The sequence below is a fragment of the Sminthopsis crassicaudata genome, chromosome 1 (assembly GCF_048593235.1).
Source record: "Sminthopsis crassicaudata isolate SCR6 chromosome 1, ASM4859323v1, whole genome shotgun sequence".
In the NCBI taxonomy this organism is placed as follows: Eukaryota; Metazoa; Chordata; class Mammalia; order Dasyuromorphia; family Dasyuridae; genus Sminthopsis; species Sminthopsis crassicaudata.
Genome location: NC_133617.1, coordinates 71,749,192 through 71,766,611, shown reverse-complemented (window position 1 = coordinate 71,766,611; position 17,420 = coordinate 71,749,192). Strand labels below are relative to the sequence as shown.

Genomic DNA, 17,420 nt, shown 5'->3' with positions numbered 1-17,420 from the left:
AGGAAGCCAAGCCCAGTTCCAGATGGAGTTACAGGGGAATCTGAGCAGACTTTGAAGGAGTAACACTTAGACGTCAGAAATTATTCTCAAAAACTAGAAACCTGCCAAAAGTCTTTTCAGAAGCTAAACATGGGCCCAACACCTGCGCCAGGTGAGGACAAAGTAGAGAAGGGATTTTTATTCCCTTAGGAATAATGACTAAAGAATAAATTATTCAGGAATAGGGACCAGACTGTGATTTCATCAGTGTGAGGAACTGTCGAGTGAGAAAATTCTAACAATGCAAGTCTGTATCTTCTCTGTGACCCGCGTCCCAGAGAACTGTCTAGACCACTCTGAGCTTGCATGACTGGCCCAGGTCATTCAGCCAGCATAGAGGGATCTAGTGGATGGAGTTCGAATCCAGCCTGACACCAGCTGTGTAACTTTAATCTGCCTGCCTCAGTTTACTCAATTGTAAAACAGGGACCATAATCTACCCCACAGGGTTGTTGTAAGGATCAAATAAGACAGAATTTGTATTCTTCTAAGCACAGTGTCCGGCACACAGTAGGAGCTTCATAAACGCTCACTCACTTCCTCATCACCCCTCATTCCACTTTGTGGTTCTTTGAGGGCAGGGATGATGTTTTTGTCTTTTAAATTAAGTCCTCAGCGCTTAGCTTAGTGCACAGTCAGTGCTCAATGGCCACCTGCTTTGCCACTGCCTCTCTTACTGATGAAAGCAGACTCAAAATTGTAAATGAAGTCCTGCCTCCCTCACCCCCAAGCCCTAGATCCCATGGCAGCTCCACCCCAGCTCCCAGCCCTGGGTTCTTCCCTTGTATCCTGGGGGATTGAGACTAGACAGAACCTCCTTTTCCCAATCCCACTCCCAAGCACAGGGAGCAGCAGAGGGAGAGGATCCTAGGGCACCTTCCTCAGTGACTAGTCTCACCTGCGGCCTCCAAGGCCAGGATAAGCCACGGCGAGAGCCTGGGTCACTGGACTGCAGGCTCCGGACCTCAGTTTCCAGGACGGGCACACATGACAAGGGGGGCAGCAGCTAGGACAGCCCCCTGACCAGTGCCTCTCGCTAGGGGTGAGGGTGGGAGGAGGGAGAGCCCTGAGGGGCTCTAGTTGCCCAAGGCCCAGGAAGGGCCTGAGGAGAGCACAGGCTGGGTCCATGCCCCCGGGTGAGCAGCATGACTGCTGCATGGTTTGTAGCAGCCTGACCTCCACCTGGGACCAGCTGTTAAGAAAGGGTCCAGCTGGTCCAGATCCCATGGCCCCCGGCCCCTGATGCAATTCCTCTCACCCCATGCCGGCCTTGCACAATTCAGGGCTTGCTTGATGAAGAGGAGGAGGCTGAGGCTGGATCCGCCTCCTCCCTATGCTACAAGTTAACGATTGATCTCTGGGGGAGAGGAAAGAGAGGGAGAGCTGGAGCTGGCGGCCCGCCAGTGGGCAGTGCCCAGGGCATAAAAGGGGAAGACCGGAGGCTCCGAGAAGGCAGTCCCAGGCTCAGCCTCCAGACTCTGGCCTCCTCTGCACTGCAGCCATGTCCCTTCTCCTCGTGTGCCTGCTCCTGATGCCCAGCCTGGCCCTACCTATGCCCACGCTCCCCAAGCCAAGTCCGGAGCTGGCGCTGCAAGAGGAAGTCAACATCCTCCTCCACGGCGTCCTGCAGTTTGGCCAGGCCCTCAAGCACATTTACAAAGCCACAGAGGCCCAACTGGATGAGGCTGGCCGCAGTCTGAGCCTGTACGAGCAGACCGTGCTGATGATGCAGCAGGACCTGGGCAGTGCCCGGGCACGGACCCAGGAGCTGCAGAGGAGCCTTGGGGAGATCCAGGTAGCTGAGGCTGGGGAGGTGGGCACCAGGGGGTGCAGCCAGGACTCTCTTTCCCTTCTTGTGGCACCTCTGTAGCTCCTGGCGCTCACACCGCTTGGGGCCGCCTACATCCCCGGGGCCCTCGGAGGATCTCGGCAGGGGACTCTCCCTCAGCTCACCTGCCCGCAGCTCCTCTAACAGCTGCCTTGCCCCCACAGGCAGAAGAGAAGACCTTGGAGCTGCAAGCTCAGGGGGCTGGGATTGCCCTCAGCCAAGTGCTGGAGGGTCATCAGGATCTTCAGCAAAGAGTGGAGAAGCTCCAAGGGGCCTTGGCTGCCGTGGCGCCCCGCCATCCCCAGAAGGAGCTTGAAGAACTCAAGGTAAAGCCCTAGAGGTGCCCTGGGAATGGGGAGCCAGAGCTCCGTCCTGCACTCTCAGACAGTTTCCCTCGGGTCAAGCAGAGGACTTAGGGCCGGGGTCCCCCTCACCGCCAGAATGGCTCTAAAAGCCTACAGTGCCGTAGGATCCCCATAGTGCCAACTCCCTGGACAACCTGGGCAACAGCTCAGTTTCGTGTCTGCCAGGTGGCCCCCCACTAGGAGAAGGCGAGGGGCCCACAGAGGCAGGAGGAGGAGGGGGTGCTGATCTCCTCCCTAAAGCTGTGGCTGCCTCCAGGGAAGGGAGATGGAAGGAGGGAAGGAGACTCCCCAGCCGGGATGGGCAGAAGGGCAGCTGCTGGCTGAGGTCGGCCTGTGAGGGCCTCGGGGAGCCAACAGCCAACCTCGTCCCCACAGCTCTACGCGGACAAACAGAGCCAGATCATCTGGTCCCTGATGGGTCACGTCCAGCGGCAGCAGCGAGAGCTGGCCCAGCAGCAGCAGCAGCTGTCTCACATTCGGGCCAGGTGAGGAAAGGGCCAGGGCCGGGGAGGATGAGGGGAGCAGGGCAGCCTGGAGGCCACCCCCGAGAGCCCCGGGGTGACCGGTGGCTCCCTCCTCTCCTAGGCTCCAAGCTTTAGCACTCCCATCCTGAGCTCGCTCCAGGAGGAAGACTGAGCCCAAGTAGGATGGCCCTGGACAAGGGCCCCAGCAGGGAGCATTCCGGTCCTGGCTGACCGAACGTCTGGAGAGTCCGCTCAGGGGACCTGAGTTTGAAGGACGGGTGCCTCTGACTGTCTGTGTAATCTTGGTCAAGTCACAACTTCCCGGGACCTCAGGCTGAGGGGACGGACCAGATGGCCCCGGAGCTCCCTCCCCGAGGGGCCACTACGGCAAGGGCCCGGCTGAAGAGCTCAGGAGGCCGAGGGAACCGGGCACGCGGGAAGCCGGCTGGAGGAGAGGTTGCTGGGGGGCTAGAGCCCTCAGGCAGGCTGCAAAGCTGACATTAAACCATTGCTTTGGTCTGTACACGCCTGGACCTATTTCTTGGGGATGGGAGGGGGACCTGCGCGATCCCAAGGCTTTCACTGGGACCTCTCAGCCCAGGCTCACTGAATGCCCCAAACCTGATTCTGAGTCCTGTCCAAAAAGCAGGAAATACCCCCAGAATAAAGCATAGCCTTCGGGACTCACCACAGGGACCCACCTGTAGCTGGTGAAGGGGGCATAGACCTCCCGGGCTGGAAACTCCAGGATCTCTTTGGTGGGGCGGCCACGGGGGTCGGGGTACGGCTTCACATGCAGCAGCTCCGGGGACAGGCAGAAGTGGGGATTCTCAGGGGCTGGAGAGATGTCGATCTTAAGCTGGGCTGCAGAGAATAAGGGAGAGGGAAATGTAGGTCTTTGCTAACATTTGTGCCTTCATCTGGGAAGGCCTTCTAAGTTCCACCTGTCCAAGGAAGCTTTCCCCACAGAGGGCTTTCTCTGCATGCTAATGGCTCTAGCTGAGCTGCCTCAAAGCAGGCCCGGGGACAGGGTCTCTGGATGTCCTGATCCCTGGGGTGAAGGCCCAGGGGCAGAGGCATCTGAGGAAGAGTAGGCTTTGGGACCTATTGTGTTCTCTGTGAACCAAAAGAATATAAGAGTAATTTTTTCAGATTTTGTTGGGGAAGCTCCTGAAAACTACTGCTGACTATTTCACTATTACTTTTTTTAACATTGGTTTTATTTTTTATTTAATTTTTTTTTTTTTGCAAAGCAGTCAGGGTTAGCATCATGGATGATCCAGACCCAAAGACTCTGGCTAACAATCTTTTTACTACAATCATAAACACTGGTTTATCTACAGAAAGAAGCAATTCTCCAGCAGCCTAAAAATCAGTCCAGAAAGATAAAAATAAATAAGCACTCCTGGCAAAGAGGTTAAAAGCAGGGAGAAAATAATCCTGGAAGTTGAAATTTAAAAGAAAAGAATGTTAAAGAATAATAAACATAGGGGCAGTGATGTGGCGCAGTGGATAGAGCATCGGCTGACGTCAGGAGCACCTCAGTCTCAGAAACTTGACACTAGCTGCGTCACCTCAGCAAGTTACTTAACCCTGACTGCTTTGCAAAAAAAATAAAAAAGTAATAATTTTTTAAAAATAAAATATATATTTAAAAAGTAATAGAATGGGGGGAAAAGCAGTCAGCATAAGGATAGTCAGCAGTAGTTTTCAGGAGCTCTCCCAATAAAGTCTTAAAAACTGCTTTTATACTCTTTTGGCTCAAAGAGAACACGACAGAACCGAGAGCCTTGGGGGATTGAAGGGATCAGAGTTAACTGGAATGCCCCACATCTGCGTCACAAACAACTCCTTCACTTGCGGCAGTCCAGTTGGTGGCATGGGAATATGTGCGTGTATGTGGGGGGGGGAGGGTTTCACAATACAGAGTTAGGGACAAAAGTCACTGGGATTGAGACTGCTGGGGACTGGGATGTCAGGGGATGAAAAGAGAGAAAGAGGAGCTTGGGAATAGGAGGACAGGGGACAGTATCTGCCAATGGAAGGATAAGGATAAAGGTGGCTGAAGATGGGAAATTAAGCAGGTCTAGAAACAGAGAAAGGAGGCAGGCGATAGTAGGGGAAATAATGAGGCAAGCAGTACCTGTAACAGGTCGAAGCCTCCGTAGAACCGAGGAGGGTCTCTTCATATCTGCCAGGAACTTGTACAAATCTTCATCGCTCAGGCGGTCACCCTCCTGCAATATGGGCCAGGAACAGGCTGCCTTGGCCGCTGTCCTGCTGCGAGATCCCAGGCCCACCCCATCTTCTCTCCACTCTCATTCTAGCCCTCCCACCAACCTCAGATTGGAGAATCTGTCCTACTAACTCCAGGCTTCGCTTCGGCCCAAGGATCACCCCTACCTGTTTGAAGAAGTTAGTAACGGTCAGGGTAGCTGGGCGAAAGTTAGAGAAGCTGCAGGAATCGTCCCCAAGGCTGGCCCGCTCAAAGGCCTTCCTCTTCCTCTCATTCCAAGTGGACTTCCGCTCTGAAATGGAGAGGGTTGGGAAGTAAAAAGAGGGGCTGGCAGGGGAAGAGATTCGGGACATGGAGAGAGAGACAGGAAGGAGAGAAAGAGAGGAGGAAAATGAGAAAGGAGGGAGAAAAGGTGGTGCAAGAGGGAACTCTTCAGAGGGAATGAGAAAGATAAGAAAGAAAAGATATGGAGAGATGAGGAGAAAAGAAAGAGAATGGGGAAGAAAGACAGATGGGAAGGAAGATGATGAGAAATAGAAGAAAACAAAAGATGGAAAGAAAAAAGAAATGAAAAGAAGAGATGGACAAAGAAAGAAATAAAAAGAAAAGAAAAAATTTGGAAGGAGAGGTAGAAGAGAGATCAAGAGATAGGGTGAGAAAGAGAAATGGGAGAGAGATGTGGAAATAACGAAACAGATGGAAATGGACACAAACACACAGAAATAAGGAAACTGAAACAGAAATAGAGATATAGTGAGAAAGAGGAATTATTTGGCCAAAGATAGACACACACACACACACACACACACACACACACACACACACACACACACATCACACAAATACACTCCCCTCCCAGGGGTAGTGTTGGAAGTATCTGGAGTAAAATTCAGGCAAAAAGGCATAGAAATCCTAAATAAAACATCAAAGCTGGAAAGTTACTTGAGATAGTCACTGTTTCTTTCTTATGTGAATATTTTATTTATTGAAAGGGGCAGAAAAAGGACTTTTTTGGTGAGAAACAGAAAAAAAATCACTTGAGGAAAATTGTGAGCCATTCTGAGAGAAAGTGAAGCACCTCAGACAAAAATTCTGAAAAAAGCCAAGAGAAAGTATGTCTCTCAGAAAGGAAGGTCTCCACTGACAGCAGAGATGGCTGTAATAAACTGTTTCCCAGCAACTAACTTGAATATTATTACTGTAAGGATTTTGAAGTTTAATGCTGGAAACTTCTAATCAAAAAGCTATTAGGGGACATGAGAAAATTGTAGTATTAGCTGCGTCATACTAGACAGAAAAGTAGATTTTGACTTTCTCAGGATAAGGTAGATCATCTCAATGTAAGGTGGGCCTGAGGATGCCCTGATTGAGTCAATGAGAAGTCATAGAATGAAAGGATAAAATAAAGATGTTCAAAGAATCTGGGAGGTGACAGAACCTGATGGAGGGGAGGAAATAGTGAAAGCTGACCACAGCTGCCTGGAGCCCAGAGAGCTCTGTCCTTCACGCAGGAGCTGACCTGAAGAGGCAAAGTTCTGAAGCTGGGAGCTGACTAGAGAAAGTAGCAGCATCCTTTGCTGTGTAAAGAGCGGGATGGGGAGAGGCTGTTTCACTCTGTCTTCCTCTACACTCAAGAGGGGGAAACCCTCAAAGGTGTGGCTACCTGGCCCTTGACTGCCTTCCATGACTTGGGGCAGGAAATCTCAAAATCTATAGAGGCTCCTTGTTATTGTCCTTCCTTCGTGATGCAAACCAAGTGGATTTATGTGGGGGAGGGCTGTACAAAGGGAAGAGAGTTTTGCACAGTTAAGGATTAGAGAAGATTATTGAAGAAGGGATCACTGAAAGCATCCCTCTGGCTCAGGAAGGACCCCCAATCCTGCACCTCCAGGAGTCAGGGCCAGCATCTCCACCTCATAAGGCTTCTCCCTGGAGTGTCTGCATGCCACAGAGTCCCCTCTCAGCTTCCCCCAACGGTCACACCTTGGGCCCCATTGTCTCCCTCCGCTCACCGCTCTCAGAGTCGGAGGAATCTCGGTCTGAGGAGCCAGCACTGTTGATAATGTTGGCCAGGTGCACGGCGGTCCAGGCAAAGGGCATGCGGTAGCAGCCCAGACGGCTGCAGAACTGTTCGGCTGCGTGACGTAACTTCTCCAGCTTCTCCTTGTTCTGTCCCCCCCAGAGACATGGTTTCCCCTTAGAACCCTAAACTGGCTCCCACCTCCTCACTGTGGAATAGCCCAGTTGGGCAGGGGGTTATAAAGCTGGGGTTCCTAGCTCCAGCTCCACCAGGAACTGGCTGTGAAACATTAGCTGGGTCATTCCAGGCCTCCATCTTTTCATCTAAAGTGGGGACAATCCCATGGCCAAGGCTAGAGAATGCTAGCTATGGCTGCTTCAGGGCTGGCATGTCCCAGGAACCCAGGGATTCCCCACCCCCACCCACAGTCTCCTCCTGCCAGGCTCCCACCTTTGCAGCGTCCGACTCCTTCATGACCATGTAAGGCTCACAGCACTCACCGATGTCCCCTTGCTGCAAGACTTTCTCCAGCTGGTGGGAGAAGGGAAGGTGGAGAACAGGAGGATGAGTTAGCTCAAGGAGTAGGAGGCAGGGCAGGACGCGAGGCCTCTTTGGTCCAGAAAGAACAAGAAGGGACAAGGTGAGGCTGTAGGAAACTGGGTCTGGTCATGGGCAAGACCTCTCCTGGCCCGCTTGGGCACTGCCAGTTGCTCACCCAAGCCCAAAACAAAGCCCTCCAGTGGGTCACAGAGAGGAAGCCTGGGGACGTCCCTCAGCAGGGAGGATATTGCTGGAAAGGGCGACTCTGGCCCTCTGGCCTCTCAGAAACAGCTGCGGAAGAGACCTCAGGGAGAATGCAATCTGGCTCCCTCACTTCCTCAGTCAGGAAACCAAGGTCTGCAGGTTGTATGCTAGAGAACAGAGACCCCACCCCATCTCACAGATCCACTCCCTTCACGGCCCCTCCCATCTGTGTCTCCTCTCCACTCACTCACCATCTCGCACCTGGACCAGAGTGACCATCTTACAATTAGTCTCCCAATTCAAATCTCTGCCTACTTGGGTCCATCCTACAACTAGACTATCTATCAAACTGATCTTTCTAAATCAAGGTTCTGAGCTTTCGTTTGGGGGGTTTTGGAGGGAGGTGATTGGGATTAAGTGATTGGTCCAAGATCACACCTAGTGAGTATCGGAGTCCTCCTGACTCCAGGGCTGATGCTCTCTCCATCGAACCACCTAGTTGCCCTTTAAATCAAAGTTCTGACCAGCTAATGGTCCCCCATAATTCAGAGTTCTGACCATGTAATTCAGAGTCTCTCCAAATCAATAACCTTTAGTGGCTTCTGGATTTCCATCCGGATGCTCATTGTGGGCACCCCTCAAGGTTCTGACCTGGCCCTCTTTCTTTATCCTATCTGTGATCTCATCAACTCCTACAGGTTCAATGATCATCTCTCCCACAATTATACATCCAGCCCGGCTTTGTCTCTTGAGCTCCAGTCTTAACATCACCAACTGTCTTGTGAACATCTTGGATGTCTTGTAGGTTTCTCAAATTCAACAAGTCCAAAATAGAATTCATTACCTTTCCCCTGAAGTTTTCTCTTTTCCCAGTTACTACAATAATTTCCCAATTATTTCCCATTTCTGACAAGTCTCGCCAGTGACCCAAGTCAACATTCTTTATATAGCTAACCTACATTCCAGTCTCACCATTTCTACCCAGAACATCTCCCTTATAAGTCCTCTTCTCTCCTGTCATACACAACACCCTGGGGCAGGCGTGTATCCCTTCATGTCATATTCTTCTAATTATTTCTCTGCCTCATCTCTCTCCCTGCTGAATCCCATCCTTCACTCAGCTACCAAAATAATTTTCCTAAAGTAGAAGGAAATTATACCACTCCCCCATCTCCTAACGGCTTGGTAAACATCAGGGGTTCCCTATTGCCTCCATAACTAAGTATAAAATCCTTGGTCCAGCTTTGAAAGTCCCTTCCTACTTTTCCAGTCCTCTTACACATTAGTCCCCTCCATGGATTTTGCAATTGAGTGACACCGGCCTGATGTAGCATTCTCTCTCTTGACTCCGTGCATTTTCATTGGTTCATTTAAGACTTAAGTCATTTCTTCCAAGAAAAGCCTTTCCTGGTCCTGACACCGCCCCTCTCCCCCAAACACTAGCACCTGTTCTCTGAGATTAACTTCCATGTAAAGTGTTTTTATTCTATATGGATATAGTTATTTGCACATTATATTTCCTTTTAGACTGTGAGCTCCTTAGGATAGGGCCTGTCTTTAATCCTAGGATTTAGGAACATACAGAGCAGATACTTAGGAACTGCCCCCTGACCGCAATTCAGGCTTCCTACGGGAGCTCACTGTCCGAAGGCTCTCCATTCTCTGTCCTGGAATTCAGGACTCTGCAGGGTCTGGCCTTAACCTTCTCATCTGAGCACGGCCCCCAACATAGACCGTCATCTCCAACCATCCCAAACACAAGCCTCCTTCCTTTGCCATCGTTCTGGTCCATAACGGCACCTCCGCTGCTATCTACCCAACCCAAGTCTTGACCATTCCCTGAAGGCCCAACTTAAGGTGCCCTTCTTAGGGGAAGGATTCTTGAACTATCCAGCCTCCTTCCCAGACTCCGGGCTGCCCAGCCGGCCCCTCAGTCCCATCCATCCTTTGCTCCTTCCCTCCATTCCATGACTATCCCACAACCAGGAGTGCCTGGGATACCGGCCTCTCATTTGATTCCACCTGGGGTACAGAAATAGGTAAATAGTATTCCAAGGAGAGAACAGTTACAGCTGGGGGCGGGGGGCCAGGAACCCAAAGAAGGTCCCAAGCAAGTACTTGCTCACCTTAATGACCAGGAAGATGTCTGGAGAGGGGTAGGTGATGGAAAATATGGCGGAGCGCGCCAGGGTGGAGATGGCTGGGTGTGCCACGTGGGCCCGGAGCAGTCCCTTCATGTGGTCAGAGTTCAGGTCAAAGTAGAAATTTTCTGAGATCTGTGGGAGGGAGACATTATGGAAGAGCAGCAGCAGCTTCCAGGGAGTCCTCTGGACCCTCGCCCAGGACCAAGTCAATCCTAACATTTAAAAACTAACATACGAGACTCTATGCTAGGTGCTGGAGACACAACCTTGGGAATGAAACAGCTCCAACCTCGAGGAGATTATGTTTTAGAGCCCCTGAGAACCGGTGTTGTGGTGGTTTTGTTATTTGATATTATTAATTTCTGACCAGACCTGTGATGCTGAGGGGATAGGGAGCTCCTAAAGGAGATCTCCCTCCAAGGCAGATTCATTCAGGGTATGACTCCACAAGTGCCCCGCTCCGGCGTCGAGACCAGTTCTCTGCCCACTGTGCTACTGCCTCTCAACAATGATCACAGGTGATAATACAAGGTGCTTCCAGCTTTGTACAATATGTACCTCTTAATAACTACCTCTAATACCACCCATGCAAGGGAAGGCCGAGGGGCTGTTACTGCTCTTTCCCCTACTGCATAGCGGGTCTCCAGGTCTGAGCTGTTCCAGCAAGGCCTCCCAGGGGGACCCCACGGGGCATCAGGCCCAGCAGGAAGGACAGCTGCCTACCTTCTTCTTTTCCCTGACGTCGTACAGGGCAAGGATCCCAAAGATGGGCTCGATTTCTATCTCAAACCTGGATGGGGAGAATCACAAGGAACAAGTTCCCCCTCCACCCCCTCGCACCCCCAGGCTCAGCCCCTTGGCCCTGAGCAAGCCCGGCAGCCCTTCCTGAAGACTTCACAAAGTCCTAAGAATAATGACCACCCCCATTTACTTGTTGCCCTACTCATAACATCCTAAGAGCTAGAAAGCAAATGCCCATTTTATGGATGAGAAAACGAAGGCCTGGATAGGTAAGAGTTGCTTGCTTGTTTGAGGCCTTTCTTCTACCTCTTCCACTGATAAAGCTGATGTCTGCATCCAGTCTTATATATGTTAATATCTGTGTGTGTATAAAAAGATTCTACAGACTCCTAAAATGGGGCACAAAGCAAGAAGGGTCCTGGGGGAATTATCCCCCCTAAATGTTTAAAACTTGTTTGTGTTTTGCTGTATCTTAGATACACAATAATGTTCAAAGGTTGTTTTGCTTGTTTGTTTTTTATGGTAAGTGCTGTAGGAAGCCTTTGGTTCAGCAGGTTATAAAACTCCAGCAGATGGATGGGTCCATAAAGAGATTTTGTTTTTGTTTCTAAAAGCGGTTTTTAAAAAAATCCCTAAGATCATTGTACACGGCAACAACAAGACTATATGAAGATCAATTCTGGCTGGCGCCTTCCAACAATGAGAGGATTCAGACCATTTTCAACGATCCTGTGAAGGAGCCATCCGCACCCAGAGAGAGACTGTGGGGGCTGAGTGTGGTTCACAAGACAGCATTTTCACTCTTTCTGTTGTGGTTTGCTTGAATTATATTTTCTTTCTCATTTTCTAAAAACTTTTTGATCTGACTTTTCCTGGACAGCACAATTATATAAATATGTATACATATATTGGGTTTAACTTTTTTTTTTTTTTAAACATGTTTAACATATATTGGATTACTTGCCATCTAGGGGAGGGGATGCGGGGGTTGGAACACAAAGTTTTGCAAGGGTCATTGTTGAAAAATTATCCATTATATGTTTTGAAAATTTAAAAAGCTGTAATTCAAAAAAAATCCTGAGTCTTTTTTTAGAGGGAGGAAGTCACAGTTAAGTGACTTGCACAAGGTCACACAGCCAGGAGGTGTCTGAGGTCACTTTTGACTTTAGATCCTCCTGACTAGGGCTTGTCCTCCACTCACTGTGCCCCGATGCGATCGCCCTTTGGATTTCTAACATCCGTGAGTTAAAGGCACGGCTTCCACTGCCAGGGGATTGCTTAGACCTGCTCGGAGCACAGCCCTCCCTCTGCCCTCATGGTTGTGTCAGCTGCTATGCCCAAAATGGAATCGTTCCCCTGCCTGCTGAGGGGGTGGGAAGGATGCCCAGCATCCCCATCACCAGGCCTGCACTTAGGGGCAACGCAGCTGGCTAAGCCCCGTTTTGGCAGATGAGGAAACCGAGGCAGATGGCAGGAAGCTCCTTGCCCAGGCTCACAAACAGCAAGCATCTGCGGCCGGACTCTTGACTCTGAAGTCCAGGGGGTCAGCGCACTGAGAATAATTACACATTTGACACATAGGTACGGAATACAAGGCTGGGTGGGTGGGGGACGGGAGGTCGGGAATTGGAATTACAGCTTTTTTTCTGAAGAAACAAGCACATCCTTGGCACTACGGGGAAAGATGATGGCACCCCATCACATCTGCGCAGGCCTCTTCCAGAAAGCCCCCCTGCACTCCCCACCTTGATGGTCTCAGTCTCTTCCGAGTTCGGACATTCCTGCGGACTTCTCCCATGCCCGTTCAACCCTGCAAGGTCTCCCCCCACAATCTCACCCCTCGTGTTTGCCCTTAGCGCCTGCCACGGGGGCACAGGGGATGGTTACTGAGACAGCCACCACGGACCCAGGGACCCAGGGGCAGGGGGAGAGCAAGATGAAGTCCACACTCACTTGAGAGACAGACATTTGACCAGGATTCTCTGTCCGAAGTGTTCTTTGGGGGGCTCTGGGATACTGCAACGCTCAACAGCCTCATCCTGCAGGAGAACACAGAGCGGGTGGGCGGGGGAGCCAGAGCTCTGAAGAGGGCATTAAAGCGGGATTCTGTGGCCAGGTCTGCGCCTGCAGCACCAGCCCATCCCACTGGGGAGGGGACACCTCCTGTTCAAAGCCACGGACTGGCGGCCACGCTCGCCCCGGCGGCCCTCCGCTGCCCTCGAGCCGAGTCCCCGGACTTTGCCAGCAGGGCTCACCTCATCTGGGGCGGGATACAGGGCCAGGAGATCCCGGGGCCGGTTCTGCCTCCGGAGCTCCTCGTTCCTGCGGTCGATCTCCTCCGGGGCTGTGTGATCCAGCAAGGACGGCAGCAGTGAGTCTGCAGCAGAGTTTTTCAGGTCGAAGATGTTGGAGGCCCAGCTGCCCCGGGGTGTGTCGTCCAGGGAGGCGGAGCAATGCTTCAGGTCATCCTGGGGGACAAGGGGGAAGTCACAGTGAGGGAGCCAGCCGTGCCTCTGCGGGCCCTCTCTGACCCACACACTTCCTTCCAAGTGTGTTTTACTGCATTTAGAGATTAACATTAAACAAGTTTATGCACCCAGAGATTGTGCTGGTCAGCCAGGCCCTGGAAGAGAAAGTCACTAAACTCAATTCCCAAATCGGACAACCAGAGACCGGCGGTAACAGAATCCTGGGCCCGAACCAGTGGCACTGACCCTATGGCAGTGGAGAAGGGGAGCTGGTCCAGGCAGGCGAGTCTAGTCCTGAAGGAGCAGAGAGCGCGTTTAGCCAGAAGAGAAAGGGTTCAATAGTAATAGCCAGTGTTTAGCGTGCTTTACAAATATTATCTCTTCTTATCCTCACAACAACCCTGGGAGTCTGGGGCTAGTATTAATAGTAGTAAAATGCAATAAAATTAAATAATAATAAAGGCAAAGAGAGTATTAAGTGTCCCGCCAAGGGTCACACAGCTATTAAGTGTCTGAGGCTGGATTTGAACTCAGGTCTTCCAATTTCAAGTGTTACATTTAGAATCAAGATAGGTTGTATAAGCCATTCTCCAATTGATAAAATGGTCAAAGGATATGAACAATTTTCAGACAAAGAAATTAAAGCCATTTCTAGTCATGTGAAAAAATGCTTTAAATCACAATTAGAGAAATGCAACTTCAGACAACTCTGAGATACCACTCACAGCTCTCAGATTGGCTAAGATGACAGGAACAAAGAATGATGAATGCTGGAGGGGATGTGGGAAAACTGGGACACTGATACATTGCTGGTGGAGTTGCGAAAGAATCCAGCCATTCTGGAGAGCAATCTGGAACTATGCCCAAAAAGTTATCAAACTGTGCATACCCTTTGACCCAGCATTGCTGCTATTGGGCTTATATCCCAAAGAGATACTAAAGAGTGGAAAGGGACCTGTATGTGCCAAAATGTTTGTGGCAGCTCTTTTTGTTGTAGCTAGAAACTGGAAGATGAATGGATGTCCATCAGTTGGAGAATGGTTGGGTAAATTATGATACATAAATGTTATGGAATATTATTATTCTGTAAGAAATGACCAGCAGGAGGAATACAGAGAGGCCTAGGGAGACTTACATCAACTGATGCCGAGTGAAACGAGCAGGACCAGGAGATCATTATACACAACAACAAGAAGATGATTAAATGTGATAAACACGGTTCTTTTCAACAATGAGCTAATTTGGGGCAATTCCAATAGCCTTGAAACGGAGAGAACCATCACATCCAGAGCAAGAACTAAGGGAACCGAATGTCGTTCACAACATATTTTCATAGTATTTGTTTGCTTGCTTGCTTTTTTTCTTTCTTTCTCATTTTTTTCCCTTTTCAGTGTTATTTTTCTTGTTCACCATGATAAATATGGAAATGTGTTTAGAAGAACGCAAATGTTTAACATATTGGATTACTTGCTGTGTAGGAGAAAGGGAGGAAGAAAAATTTGGAATACAAGGTTTTGTAAGGGAGAAATTTGAAAACTACCTTGGTATGTATTTTGAAAAATAAAAAGTTATTATTATAAAAAGCAAAAACAAAATGGGTATGTACAACTGAAGGAGAGGGGTCAGGGTAGAGTTTCCAGCTGGACCTTACCAAGTCCTCAGAGCCCAGCCTGTCATCTGCAGCTGAATCCATCTCAAAGACTTGTCGACTCAGGCTTTTCTGCCGCTCCCGATGCCTCTCGGAGGTATTGGGACTGTATGATGAACTCAGGTTCTGGTACCTGGCAGAGGTGAGGGCAGGGGCAGTGGGGGACGGTTAGGATTCCACGCCGGGAATTCTGGTCCCTCAGCCCCAGCTTTTCCCTAGGGCTTATAGGACAGCCCACAAAGCCACATGGCCCAGCTTTTGAGGGTAGATACGTCTCATCTTGTACCAGGTTTGGTACACAGCTGGGGCAACGGCTCAGGGCAGGGGCCTGGGGTAACCTGGGCCGGGCTGCCCATTCTCTCTCTGGGCTTTCACCCTCCTCCTCGGTTAAAGAGGAAGGAGAAGGAATGGAATGTCCCCTTGCCCTCTTCCCTTTCGGAGCTAGGGGGAAGATCAGCAGAAAGACAGGAAGGCTGCCTGGGGTGGGAGGTGATGTCACAGGCAGGGAAGTCAGCAGGAACTCTGGTCAGAAGAGCAGCTTAACTCAAAAAGCAGGCTCAGCTGTGAGGGACTTTTCTCCTTCTGATTTAGAGAGACCTCCCCTGGCTGGGGGCCAGCTAAAAACTCCTAAATACTACCAAAAAGCCGCGACTTTCCTTCACCTAAGCAGCAACGGGAAGTGTCCACCTTGGTTTTCAGCTATCATGAGTAAGGCTCTCTTTACAGAGAGGAAAACTGAGCCTAAGATTAAATGGCTTTTCAGTTGCAGAGCAGGACCAGTGTTCGGGTCTCCAGAGCACCAGAGACCCAGCAACAGGACCCACTTCTAGAGATTGCTCACTTTCTTCGGACGATGACCCAATCCTCAGTGTAGATTTCAATTGCATCTCTCACCCGAGCGTCCAGTTTCCTTTTGGAAGAGATAGAAGTAGGGTGTCAGGGGCCGAGAATGGAGACTCCGGGTCCAAGGCTGGGACAGTGGGGGACACCCACCCTTCCTCTGGGATCCCTGGTTCTGTGGTCCGGCACTCCCGAGCCTCCAGCACCAGCTCCAGGTCATCGGCGGGGAACTCCATGAGGTCTCGGAGCGGGCCGGGCTCTGCATCCAAAGGGTGGTTCAGCAGGAACTCCTCCAGGTCCAGGGGCTCTATGACCTCCGTCAGAGGGACCTGAGGGCAGCCCCCCCCCCAATTTAGGATCAGCTCCTTCCCAGAGCAGGAAGAGGGCTGATCCAAGAGCAGAGGTTGTGTCGGAGCTGGAGTCCGGCTCTCCCAGCCCGTCCCTGGGCGGGGATCGAGCCCTCTATTCTGCAGCCGACAGGACCGTCCAGCCCCCCCCTGGAAGACCTCCAGCCACGGGGAAGGAACTAGCTGCTTTCCAGGCTCCGCGGCCTCTCCTGGCCACTGCTGACTGTTCACAAGCTCTTTCCTTCTGTCAAACTGCAATCTGCCCCTGTAACTTCCGTCACTGCTCCCGGTCATGCCCTCTGGGGCAAAAGGGAACGGGCTACTTCTTCCCCTGAACAAGCCCCCAGTCTGGAACCGGCCGGGGCTCAGGGGCCCGGGCGCGTCTGTGCTCTGGGCAAAGCACCCCTCTCTGGGGGGGGGAGGGAAGGGACTGAAGGTCCTTTCCCAGTTCTGTCATTCTGGGGCTCACGGTCCTCCTCCCCAACGGGGCTGGGGCTTATATCCCAGAGGGCTCTCATCACTTGTCAAGGTCAACCCAAACAGCAGGGGGCAGTGCTGATAAAACTAAGTGAAGAAGGAGCGGGGAGGAGAAAAGGGAGAAGGAGGAGGAGAAAGGGGGAAAGAGGAGGAAAAAGGGGGAAGGAGGAGGAGAGGAGCATGGGGAAGAAAAAAGGAGGGAGAAGGGCAGGAGGAGGAAGAGAGGGATGGGAGAAGGGGTGGAGAAGAGGGGGGAAAAGGAGAAAAAAGGGGAGCAGAAGAAAGGAAGGAGAGGGGGAAGGGGAAGACAAAAAGGAGGAAGAAGGGGAGGAGGAAAAGGGGAGAAAAGTGAAAGATGAAAGGAGGAGGAGGAGGGACAGAAAGGGAGGAGAAAAGGGAAAAGGACAGGAAGGAAAGGGGAGAGGAAAAGGAGAAGTGTGGGAGGAGAAAAGAAAGTGGGAGAAGGGGAAAGAGGAGGAGGTGTAGGGAAGATAGGAGAAGGAAGAGGAGGGGAAAGAAGAGAAGGAAGAATAAAGGGGAAGGGGAGGAGGGTGTGGAAACAGGAAGGGCAGAAAAAACAAATCCAGCCCTGATTGAATGGGAAGAAGCCTAAAGACTGAAGGGAGACCCCAGCGGGGCGTGAGGGGCCATGGGAGCCAAGGCCATCTCTTCCCAAAGCCAAAAGCCCGAGAACTGAATGAAATGAGCCGGACCTCCGGGTTCCCTTTCCCCAGCCACAGGCGGAGATACCGGGCCACAGGAGGAAGTGTGGGAGGGGGACCGCAACAACCACAGGGGACTGGGGAAGGAAGGGAGGGCCCTCAGCCTAGACCAGACCTGGCTGAGGCAGTGAGCGTCCACACCAGCCTCCTCTCCCTTTTCTCTGGCCTTTCCCCGCTAGCTGAGGCTATTCCGGTCAGACCGCTGACCCTTCCCCCTTTTCCGGACTGGCCCCCAGCAGAGAAATGCTGAGGGGGATGTGTGTGCCAAAATGCTACCTCCCACCTACAGCCTCGGCTGTCTGTACGCCTTCCTCCCCTTCCCCCCCAGCCCCATGGG

The 17,420-nt window shown here is 51.3% G+C and overlaps 2 protein-coding genes across 8 annotated transcripts in view; one reads left to right on the top strand and one right to left on the bottom strand.

The window, feature by feature from the left end:
• The window catches only part of LOC141566650 (dedicator of cytokinesis protein 6-like), a 91,312-nt gene that overhangs the window by 62,740 nt on the left and 11,152 nt on the right, over positions 1-17,420 (bottom strand). For all 7 annotated transcript variants that reach the window (XM_074311523.1, XM_074311508.1, XM_074311499.1 and 4 more), the window contains exons 3-14: positions 15,691-15,866; positions 15,539-15,607; positions 14,701-14,830; positions 12,837-13,049; positions 12,535-12,620; positions 10,564-10,630; positions 9,823-9,972; positions 7,403-7,483; positions 6,945-7,101; positions 5,100-5,224; positions 4,840-4,933; positions 3,398-3,560 (exon numbers count right to left, since the gene is read on the bottom strand). In XM_074311523.1, the coding sequence (XP_074167624.1) occupies positions 3,398-3,560; positions 4,840-4,933; positions 5,100-5,224; positions 6,945-7,101; positions 7,403-7,483; positions 9,823-9,972; positions 10,564-10,630; positions 12,535-12,620; positions 12,837-13,049; positions 14,701-14,830; positions 15,539-15,607; positions 15,691-15,866 (1,511 nt within the window). The remainder of the gene's footprint in view (positions 1-3,397; positions 3,561-4,839; positions 4,934-5,099; positions 5,225-6,944; positions 7,102-7,402; positions 7,484-9,822; positions 9,973-10,563; positions 10,631-12,534; positions 12,621-12,836; positions 13,050-14,700; positions 14,831-15,538; positions 15,608-15,690; positions 15,867-17,420) is intronic.
• On the top strand, positions 1,563-2,900 carry ANGPTL8 (angiopoietin like 8). Its single transcript, XM_074311639.1, has 4 exons — positions 1,563-1,834; positions 2,032-2,193; positions 2,608-2,717; positions 2,818-2,900. The coding sequence occupies exons 1-4, from the start codon at positions 1,571-1,573 to the stop codon at positions 2,843-2,845; spliced, it is 564 nt and encodes a 187-aa protein (XP_074167740.1). The 5' UTR covers positions 1,563-1,570; the 3' UTR covers positions 2,846-2,900.